General features: G+C 39.6%; 1 protein-coding gene across 1 annotated transcript in view; it reads left to right on the plus strand.

The window, feature by feature from the left end:
- Window positions 1-5,234, plus strand: part of SLC6A2 (solute carrier family 6 member 2) — a 102,883-nt gene extending 97,649 nt beyond the window's left edge. The window contains exons 13-14 of the mRNA XM_067551456.1: window positions 2,039-2,110; window positions 3,771-5,234. Coding sequence (XP_067407557.1) covers window positions 2,039-2,110; window positions 3,771-3,794 — 96 coding nt within the window. The 3' untranslated portion in view covers window positions 3,795-5,234. The remainder of the gene's footprint in view (window positions 1-2,038; window positions 2,111-3,770) is intronic.
- Window positions 5,235-11,697: the final 6,463 nt, after the last annotated feature.

An 11,697-nucleotide genomic window follows, 5' to 3' on the forward strand; every position in this document is an offset into this window, starting at 1 on the left:
AAAGATGTCCCTTCATTTGTCAAAATTCAGACTATAATAAAGAAGCATTTTATGATTTCTCAGAAACAATTAATGATAGCTATTTACTTTGCAACAATTTTTACTTTCTTTTCCCCAGCAAATACATGAACACTTCACATGGAAAGGTGCCAATTGACTTCAAATGGTTTTGGATTAGGCCCTGTAGTTCAGGAAGAATTTAACTCTCTTTTAAATGATGCAAATAGAGTTGTGAGGTAGCCGGGCATATTATTATAATTCAATATTTTATTTATGAGCCTTAAATTCAAATGGTCTCCTAATAAGTTAGAACAAGAGAAAGATAAGAGATGCAACACCATAGGGCTCAAATGTGAGCCCTCTTGCATGCACGGGAACAAGAGGGAGCAGGATACTTTTGATACCACTGTGAAGGCTACCTACTGTGTATACATGGAGAAGACAGTAACTACTGCTGGTCAGCTATTCCTTCTCCTGCTCAGATGGATGAGAGTGGACAGGGATTGGATGAAACCTTGACTTCACCCCCCGAGGACTCCTGTTTTTTCGCAGAACCAGCACAGATGGGGAGCCAGTAACTTGGCTGAGGCCCTCTGAGTTACAATCTGATTCCTGCACTGCCCTTTTCTCCTCATGGTTTATAGGGTTACAATCCAGCCCCGTAAACTCAGTGTTGTGCAAACCTTCTATCTTTCATTTCACAAGGGTTTGTGCAAACCCTTTATTTTGTTCAGTTCTCTTGGGTTTGCAAGTCTCTTTCAAGCAACACCAGAACTTCAAAGCAGAATTCATTCTAGCCCACAGAGTTTTACCTACTTGCACAAGATGATGACCATGGGTGGGTATCATAGGCTTGGGAAGGTTTAGCCTCCCCAAACAGCCAGGCATGGCCCCACCCATTCTCCGCCTCGAGGCCTCGCCCCTTCCTACTGCATCCTCCTCTTCCCCCATCGTTTTACCTCACACAGGCAGGTGCTGCAGCAGCTCTTCCCAGAGTTCCTTCTCTTGCTCAGCCTCATCCCTGAAGCAGGCTGGGTAGGGGCAGCATTGGTCCGTGACTCAGGGCGGTTGGGGCCAATGTTTGGGCTGCCCAGTGCTCTGGGGCTAAGGCCACCCAGTGCTGGGGCCACCTGGCTGGCACTCTGGGGCTGGAGCTACACCTGGCCGGTGCTCCAGGGCTGGGGCTGCTTGGGGCTGGGACTCAGGCCATCTGGGCCAGCAGCTTTGGCATTGGGCCATCTGGGGTGGGCCTCCTCCAGCCGTGATAGGGGGCTCGGCAGGGCTCTGGCAAGGGAGGGAGCAGAAGGGGCGGGGCTATGGGATAGCCTCCCCAAAGGGGGTGTTCACCGGCCACCCATGCTGATGACACAAAACCATAGGTCAAGCTCAGGTTTGCTCACAAAACTTGAACCTTAGCAATACCCAAAACAAAGGAGCTGCACAGACCTGCAGATAAAAGGCAAGCTACACCCCCAAATGCTTAGTATAAGATACCAAGGGCTAAACTGTGACTATTCAGCTTGCAGTGAGGGGAGAGAGAAGAGACTCACTCCAGCGGGAGCTCCTGGGGGCATGCACAATACCCATAGAAGGGCATGCCAGAGCAACGTTTGTGTGTGCTCCCAAATGACACTGCAGCCTAGAATTTGTGGATAATACGGTCAGCCTGCCCTCCCATGCTCCTTTTCTTCATCTGTTTGGATTGATACTGAATTCCAAAGGCTACGATGCCAACTAGCTCCTGGAGCCTTTTTCCCAAGGAGGGCGGACCAGCTAAAATTTAGACTTAAGTATTTGCATAAACATTCTGCTCCTGCTCTGTCTGATATTACGACTAGCACAGAGAAGATTATAATATACGTTTTCCTTTAAATAACTAGGTCTTCTCTGGACTCAATGTTGTTAAAGAATTAAGTCACTGTTTGATATCAAACTCACACTGCTTGCCTGTAAACCAAGGAATAACATTGCCCAGCTACATATCTAACCCATTTAACATGGCTAACTTTCTCTCCTGTGACTCTCTCTTCTTGTTTAGAGACTAGCTTATTGCATCACACCTGAGAATGAACACCATCTTGTGGCACAGGGGAACGTGAGGCAGTTTAAGGTATGTATTCCTTCTCTATACATCCCTGCCTGTACCCTAACCCTTTGCACCTTGAGCAAGTTTGACTGGCAAATGAAAGAGGGTTTGTTTCCTTTCTGCATTTTTGCCAATATGTTGCTCTGTGGGTGGGAAAATGCCATGTCCTTCAGCCTGCTTAAGACTTCTGGTACTTGTCTTTTACCATTTTAACAATATGACCATATGGAGTCCACTAGGTTATCCCACAGCAAATCTAGTTCCTAGCATCTTTGTTCATAACTGATCATGGTAAGGTCTCATCAAAGGACATGTTGGCAATGGTTGATCCCAGACCATCATGCAGTTTAAAAAAAAAACAAAAACGTATTATGGGATGTTTCCTCACGCCCCAGAAGTTATTTCATAGGGGTCTGGATTGATGATTTCTACCTCAAAGTCCAAATATATACCACCAGTCATGACAAAGAGGCAAGCAAATATTCTGTGACTTACACAATGGTCATGCTGAGATGATAGGATACTGAAATATAATAGGTTTTCCCCATATACCTATAGATGATTGAACATGTTTCCTTGTTTTGCATGGATGGTTTTTAAGCAACCGTGAAAAATATGCTACAAGTTTCCAGGGGGCCTTAGACTTAGCAAATAAAATGAGCTTGTTGAAAAACTCTTTCCTAAAATATAAAAATAATACAAATATCCCATTCTGCACTGTTATCAACATTCATACTGTATCGTTTTTTGCCTTCATGGTTAAACGTAACTAAGAATTTTGTACAATAGCTCAAAACTTGACCCCAGTTGCATAAGTGTAATTTGGATGTTGATCATGAAAAATAATGTGAAAATTTGGCTGTGTGTGTTTATTTTGGGGAAAAAAGCAAGAAATTGAATAAGCAAAATACTTGCTGTATATGAAGGAGAATTCTTTTTGTACATTTTAGTGGGTTATAATATAACTATGTTCCCATATATTTTAATGCCTCAAATGTAAGTAATTATGGCACAAGTTTTCAAATGTGTGTGTTTCCATATTTTCTCTGTAATTACTGCACATATATATATACAGTATATACATGGGCTATACGCACACATTTCTGCACAATTCTGGAAGTTTGAACCCAAACAAATAATGATAAAAAGTATATTTTCAGCTATTTTGGATTTAAATTACAGAGTTTGGGGAAAATATACACAAAGTAGAAAGGCATAATTTGAAAAAGGCAGAAGTGGGGCTCTGACAATGGAGTTCTTAGATGATGTGTCAATCACTGAGGCCTGTGTATTGACTTAAGTTACTGTGTCCACATAGCCAGCATCAGGAGCAGAAAAACAATCATGGTTGTTGGACACGTTAATCTTATTTAAGCATCTTAACAGAACATTAAGCACTGTGTCCATCTTATGGTGCAACTAGTTTTTTACTTAGGTTTCCCTAATGTCCAACTGTTGTGCATTTTAAAATGGTCAGATTATTAAATGATTGTTTTATCAGACAAGATGGCTGTTAATCAATAGAAACGGACTCATTCTGAAAATAATACTGGAAGTCATTTTTTTTTCTTCCTTTTCTGTACTTCAAGATTTGTCATCTCCCTTACTTCATACTTGCTCTCAACACTATCATTTAAATCCATAATATATTATTATATAAATAAATGCTTCTGTTTCCTTTCAGCTTCAACACTGGCTAACAATATGACAACTGACAGATTGAGGAAAAAGCCAATACGTTCAACGAAACTGGGAATAAACAAAAAGTCAAGTTCAAAGCTCTCTTGATTGTGCTTGGACCAGGGTAGCTCAGAGCCCATCTACTGATTCCTTTGAGGGAAGACATCTTCTGCTCTCTGTTTTCAATGCCTCCTTTCTATTACTTGGTTTCAAACGAACTTACTGACTGGTTTTCAGTTTCCTTATATCTTTCAGTGCCATGAGATTCACACTTGACCAAATTTGCGAGCTTCGCTAGAGATAGAAGTGGAGGAGGGAGCAGAAAAATCAGCATTAAAGGAACTCTTGTCTTGGAGAAATAAATAAAAAACATAAATCCTTTAAATATTCCTGTCACAGCCTTGTTTAGACCAACATTATATACAGAGATGGCTGCATCTCAATTATGAGACAAGAGTGACTTTAAGTGCATATTCATGTCATTTGCTTTCTTTCATTACTATCCTTTGGGGTATAATTTTGCATCCTTCTGAAGTGAAGACTTGGTGCTTCACTTTCAGTGGTTTGTTATTAGTCTCTTCCCTTGGTGAAGAAGGGTGTCTTTGCTATATGTGTCTGTGCCATTTTCTGTACAGTTTAACTATACATTCTGAAAAGTAACAGGGATGGAATTAGATTCCTATTGTTGAGGCTATTGAGTACAGAAAGCAGTTTTAACAAAACACTGTGCTTAACAATGCAAACATATTCCCTTATGTCAACTATTAAAATGGCTTTATTTATCACATGATCCATATTCTATAGACTTTGAGTTAAACACCAAAAATATTTACAAGTAGTTAGACTTTCCTTCTACATTTTGTTATATTGTGTGACAAATAAAGAATGTATAGTATATATAACTATATAGGAACAGAGACAATGATTTTTAGAATAAAGCCAATCTATCCAATGGCACCAAAATATCAAATGTTGGCTTTGTGCAAGTGCACTATTGTTATAAATGTCCTCTAGGTTCAACTGCCAGAACGTTATAAGAGTTGTGTTGGATGGAGGGATCTTCTAGGCATACTCAGCTATCTAGGCCTACTCCCTCTCTTGTCTATTTCACGAAGCTTTATGCAATCTAGAAAATACAAAGCAAATTAAATGAGATAGGATGCTGTTCTGTATGGTCACTGTTTTAAAGTCACATCTCCTCAGTGATCACTACCTTGCAGTAAATGTGAATTACTTATTACAGGAACAATTCTAAATTTTAGAGACCACAGGTTCTCAGTTTAACCTAGTCTGGAGTTTGAGCCTTAATACTGAATTCTCTGCCTTCATATGTTCAGTTCAGTTTCTTAATGGTTTTTTAAATATATGTAGTGTTTCCTTTTTTTAATGGTAATTTAAAAAGTTTTGTTTTGTTTCTTAAATCTTCATTTTTTTATAATATCATCCTGGAAGTCTGAAAATAAAAGTTTTCCCTATTGATTTTGTCCTTTTCTATTTAAAAACCATTGACTTCCTTCTAACCCCCAATGTTTCTAATAGAATTGAAATATATCTGCTTTTCTTTTTACTTTATCCTTTATGCCCCCGCATGATTGAAATGCTAGAAATTTTAGCAGTTCTTAAAATAAGTTTCTCTTCTATTTTCAGTGTCTGAATAACAAAATGTTGTCATTGTTGGGGTTTTTTTTAATGAAAATATAGTATTTTAAACCCAAAGGGCAATATCAGCCTTTTACCCAAGCTAATTAACAGTAACCTGGCAGGACAGCTATGGTAATTTATTTACAAAAATTAAAGAGTTTTAAATGTTAAAATTAAAGTAGTGTAATTACCTGAAAGTCCAAACAACACCTTCTATAAAGAGGAAAATAAGTTTAGGATTCTTTTTTAAATAGCAATTACATAGTCACTCTAATCAACATTGCTTATTAAATTATGCCAGGGCCTTATTTTGTAAATATAAATCTTACTTTGAGAATGATATAGCTTGTCCAGTCACTACTCTGAGGTGGCTGAAAAGCTTCTCAGGATGGTATGGCTATCAAATTGAGAAATACCAATTTCTGCTAAGTGTGCAGATCATAATATATCATCACAGGATATTCTTTTAGATCTGCAGATAAATGGTAAACTTACAAGCTAACAACCTACAGCAAAGTTTATTTGTGAAAATCTGCCAATATACAGTGAAATGCTACAGATGTAATGCTCTCACATGATCATGCTGCTCTGATGTCTGTCTGGTTTCCCATCTTCTAGCTAAGGGGCTTTGGAGTTGGCTCCAACCAGCACATTAGGGATTTGATCCTGCAAATACTCACTGGTTCTTACTGCTGTAGTAGTAGTAGTAGTTGTTCATAGCCTCTGGTGGCTGTGCCCAAGGCAAGGGTGATTATTCATTACATTATTATTGATTTGTATTGTGGTAGCACTTAAGGACCCCACTTATGGAGCAGGTCGTCATTGTGCTAGGCACTGTACAAACACAGAACAAGTAAATGGTCCCTGTTTTAAGAGTTTACAGAGGGTTTGTCTAATCTTGTAGCTGCACCGCCCACTGTAGCACTTCAGTGTAGACACTACCTTTGCTGACAGGAGGGGCTCTCCCCTCAGCATAGGGAATCTACCTCCTGAAAGGCAGCAGCTAGGTGTGTGTAGCACTCTCTACACCAAGGGCTAGGTCATCTTAACTATGTTGCACAGAGGGTGTGGATTTTTCACCTCCCTGAGTGACATAGATGGGTCAATGTAACCTTTTAGTATAGGACCAGGCCTAAGTAGAAGGAGCTGAGAGTTAGACGAAATCTGTTGTTAATGGGATTACTCAGGGTAGTAAGTACTTGCATGACTGGTCCTTATTTAAGAGTGTCAGCAAGAAAGCATCTCCCACAATTAATACAAGGCATTTCCTCTGTCCCAGGGATGGAAAATGTTGTCCCTGATTCTCCATTAAATGAGGGAGCAAAATGACTCACTCCGTTTCTTACTTGATAAGGCAATGTGGAGAAAATTTCAGTCAATGAAGGATCAGTGAGGAATTAGGAGATTTATTAGAGATTTGATGCCACACGCTGCTCCTTTCAGAGTGTGTTCCTGTGTCTCAGACAGTGAGGAAAGTAGCTAGCAAGTGCCTCGCACAGAGAGGAAGATTGCTCAAGGAAAGCAGGCTCACAGCCCCTGTGAGGTACTTCAGCTGAAGGGCTCCCACCATAACAGAGCCAGTATGTGTCTGGAACATCCAGCTGAGCAGCAACTCACTATTTCCCCCACACAGATGCCTGCCTGTGAAAGCAGACCCTCATTATGCTTCGGAGCCGTCCCATGAGACCCATTTCGGGTAAGGAGACAGAAGATGCTGGAGAGAAAGTCCATCCAGCTCCATCACATGCTTACTTAGGGAGAAGCAGAGTCTCATAAAACTCAGGATTAGCAAAGCCTAAAATCTCGTAAGCAAACTCCCCTCTTATGCTATCCCTTGTCACAGCTCATTAATTCCAGAGATCTCTTTGCAGCCTCTGTGGGGAAAAAATTCTTCCCGCTCCTACCTCCTCGAAACAGATTCCCTCAGAAGAGGAATACGAGTCTAAGCTCAAACCTTGTCACCTCACCCGCTTTAGAAGCTCACCTGGCATCTTCCCCCACAGATCCCAAACTCTGAAGATAAACCCCACACACACACACACACAATTCCTGGTAGAGTAAGAGGAGGCATGGTAGCTCATTTTCCTTCATCACAAAGACTTGGACAAGGCCCTGCTCATTTGTATCCTCCCTTTCTTTTATATATATATGTATGTATTATAGTTTGAGGTGTCACAGGCTGCTTCAGATGCAGCATTCTCTCTCCCTAAAAATATGCTTGAATGTGCTTGCTACTTCTGTAGATTGGACACTCATCTTGGCCTGAGGGACAGGGTGAAATGACTAGTGTAGAAAGCGTAGTGTAGGGCTAAGCAGGTTTATTTGACAACTTTGCAAGTCAGTGTATGTCTACACTGCAAAAAAGGTGTGTTCTTAACTCAGGTTATCAGCTAACTATAGTTAAAATAGGAGTGAAGGCACTGCAGCTCAACTTTTAAGTCAGCCCAGATTCAACCCCATGCTCCCATATTGCATTTAACCCAAGCAGATAACATGAGTTATAAGCCAATTAGTTATGTCTTCTATTTTTAGCGGAGTTAACTTGGGTTAGCTAACGTGTGAGCTAAGATCACACTTCTTTTTATTTGTGCTCTATGACTTGTTTCAGGAACTCTTGCTTCAGGGCCAGCAAGGAGAAGGGGTTGGTGCCATGTCTCCTGCTCCTGGATAGTCCTTTACTGCCTGACTGACACTGAAATTAAAGCTGGGCAAAAATTTTTCATACACACGCTTTTTTCTGAGAATAACACAGATTCGATGACACCAAAGCATTTTGCAAATTCATCTCTGTTTCCCTGAAATATTTTGATTGGGGAAAAAAATATCTGAAATTCATTTGGACTTTTTAAAAAAAATATTTAAATTTTTTGGTTCAAAACTACTTTTCATTTCAAAATGTATTTTAATATTATTTAGAAATAAAAAGTGTTTGACATGGTCAAAATCAAAATGGAACATTTAAATTTGTTACAATTAAACATTTCATTTGACTAGAAACGTTTTTTTGGAATTGCCAGCAAACTGAAAAATCCATTATTTGTCCAGCTGTAACTGAAATTTTGGGTCCATCCATGATCCACACTGATTCACCAAGCCACAGAAAACCAACTAGCTGGTAAGGAGAGAACTTGCTTTTTCCTTTGTATTCTTCTACTGTAGCTCAGCAATAGCACTGTGAGTTTTCCAAATATCTGCAATTTTCCACCACCCCATTGGTAAAATCCTTGAAATCTGGATTTCTAATGGAAATATAGTGAGCTGTTCAAGTCAGTAATTCAAAAAATACCAGTATGATTTAATGCTTGGCCTCTGTTTGACCTACACAGTGCTATATCTTGCCTTCCGTCATGTCCTGGGGCATACACATTGGCAGCACTTGAAAGGTATCTTACCATGGTGAGAAATTTTGCAGGAAATCTAGTATCAAACATGATATTGTAAATATAGAGTAAGGAGGAGAAGCACTTGGCTATTGCTACTGTATGTGACCGGCAATTGCTTGTGTGATGCATGTTGAATGTAATTTTCCCAGAGGAACTTCCTATAGTTGACCTTTTCCCACACTAAGATGAAACATTGATAAAACAGCCAAATTCAAACATCTAGTATATACATTCCCTTCTTACATTATTATTTAGAGATGAGTTTAATTTATTATTTCCACAACCTAAAAGGAGAAATGGCATACAGAAAATGATCTCATATTTCAACAGTTTTCTTACTCCAAAAAAGTTGTTAATTTAACATTAATTTGGATTCACATGGAATGCATAACACAGACACGAAAACTACATTTGTTTTTGAGCAAACAGGTTCTGTTGGTGGGGATTTTGAATATTGTCTTATTGTTTACCTTGAAGCCTTGGTCAAACATTTAAGAGGTTTATTCCTTAAACACAGGAAATAGATTTAGTGAAGCAACACAAAAACAGACCAAGAATTTCTGAAGTGACTAGTGATTTTTTGCTGTCTCATTTGAATTGAGACATTTAAAAAGGGCCCTAAGTTAGGCCCTGATAAGGTGTCTCAAATGGGCCCCCAAAATCATTGATTTTGTTTTAGACTCTTGGTGACAGCACAGCAAGAGGCAGATTTTATAATAAAAATCCTTGGAGATTTTCATCCAAAGGAAAAAGTCTTTGCACTCTGTATTGACCTATGACAGCTATTCAGTTAGAAGTCAGCCACTGTGAGCTCTTTGGGCCAGATCTGCACAGAGTACAGATCAGAAGAAGCGGGTCAAAAATGACCTTCTGGAGCTGCCTCTGCAGGGCTGGCCCCTCTGCACCAAGTTAGAGCAACATGAGGACTGTTCTCAACAGCCTGAAGGAGCTGAATATGAAGCAGAACATCAGTGCAGCGCTTGGGCAGCCAGGCCATTGGCTCCTCTGCCACACTGGCAATAAAAAGGATGCCTGGGAATGGCATAAAACTTTGGGTATCCAAGCATTGGCTGCACCAGCTTTAGGGCCAGATTATGCCAGCAGAACAGTGCAAATTGGGTGCAGAATCTGGTTCTTTGGAATTTAATTTATGGGAAATAAAAAAACCCTGCAGTTAAACTCAGTTAGTCCTTTGAACCCTCCCTCCCCCACCTCCTCCACACACATTATTACTCTTCCTTTGCCAAAGGAGCATATTCTAATGAATATTCTTCTACCTGGAAGAAATCTAAAAAAAAGTCCATTTTGGGGCTTTCTTGTGTTATGGAATTGATCCCCTGATACATTTTTGCAGTCAGATTTTTTTTAATTCCAATCCAGGTGTTGGAACCCAATGCTTTGTGCAGCACTACAATGAGTTGTTGTTTTTGGTTTGTTTGTTTTTTCCTAACCAATATTCCTGGAAGGCATGGTTTGCTGATGGTGGGATAATGGGATAAGACCTGAAAGGCATATTCTGAAAGGAAACTTATCCCTGTGTGTAGCTGATTTTTTTATTATTAATATTTAGACAAAAAAAAATTCTGAACCTGGTTCTCCCATTCATAGTGAATGAAGGTCACATGAGTAGGAGAGGGGTGGGGAACACCTTGGACTTTTGATTTTTGTATCACAGTTGGTTCAGTATATTGATCTGAAGTGGAACGGAGAAAAAGGTAAAATATCAGGATAAAAGCAGAAGCAAGAACAGGCACTTCCTTCATCTAAAACTCTGAACTTTTGTGAACAGAAGTTATAGACTAGCTTTTTATACTGGCACTAAAACCAAGTCTATGTGATGCTGGAAACTTGTGGATGTCAACATTAATAAGGATACAACTTTTCAATGTATTAGGCATAAAAAGTATTATCTTTAACTTCAATGTCAGTATTTTTTAGCAAAACTTGTCTTCTTGAGCAGAAAAAATTACTATGGCAGATACAAGGGAAAAATTGAATAAGAATTTTAAGAAATTATTCATTTTTACTTCCAAGGACCTCACTGGTAAGGAGGAATATTCTAATATCTATTGTCTGACAAAATTTTCCAGACGATACATAGGTTCTGTATCACACTAGCAAAGAGAGGGTTCAATATCCGCTCTGCTGAAGTGCCCAGTTTGTCTGTTTGCACCATCGGGAAGAAGTGGCTCAGCTCTATTTTAAAATTGGCAGCAGCATTGGAGACATCAGTAGCATTTTGTGTGAGACAAAAAAGCTCACAGGATACTTTATCTGCAAGTATCCTGTCCACTTTGGTGCTGTATGTGGCCGCTTGTCTTCAGTGCCACTAATATGGGCCCTGTTTTCTACACCAGTAATCCAACTTTTGGATATTGACATGGATTTTACTGATCTTTGCATCTGATGGACTAGAATGTGCCCTTTAGTTCTCTCATCAGACAGTATCATATAATAACGCCAACAAGAGGTGAAGTAGCAGTAACTATGTCGATGAACAGCAACAGAAAGAATCCGTAGCAGTTTTTCAGTTAGTTTTTGTTGTTACCATGATCTGAAATGAACCAGTTCTTGCATGCTACACTTTTGTGAATGCTACTTATTGCCTGTTGCGTATCATGCCCATGTCAAGATGACATGGTTCCTTTTGCTGCATCAAAAATGTGAATCCTCTCTGCCTATCTATAAACCTCAGCTCCAAATTTCATTCACACCTGAAAACACTTCAAAGGTGGATAACTAAACAGCCCAGTGCACATCTTTTGATGCCTACAAGATTCTGCAGGAAAAGGCATCTTCGATACAAACGTGTGGAATACGATCATTAGGACAGAAGCTGTAGGTTTTATGAACTCATATTATTTTCCGATTATTCACCAAAGCACACTGTAACTCCTAAGAATGGCA

Source organism: Emydura macquarii, unplaced genomic scaffold, assembly GCF_026122565.2.
Source record: "Emydura macquarii macquarii isolate MOO-44397 ecotype Brisbane River unplaced genomic scaffold, CSIRO-AGI_Emac_v2 contig_295, whole genome shotgun sequence".
NCBI lineage: Eukaryota > Metazoa > Chordata > Testudines > Chelidae > Emydura > Emydura macquarii.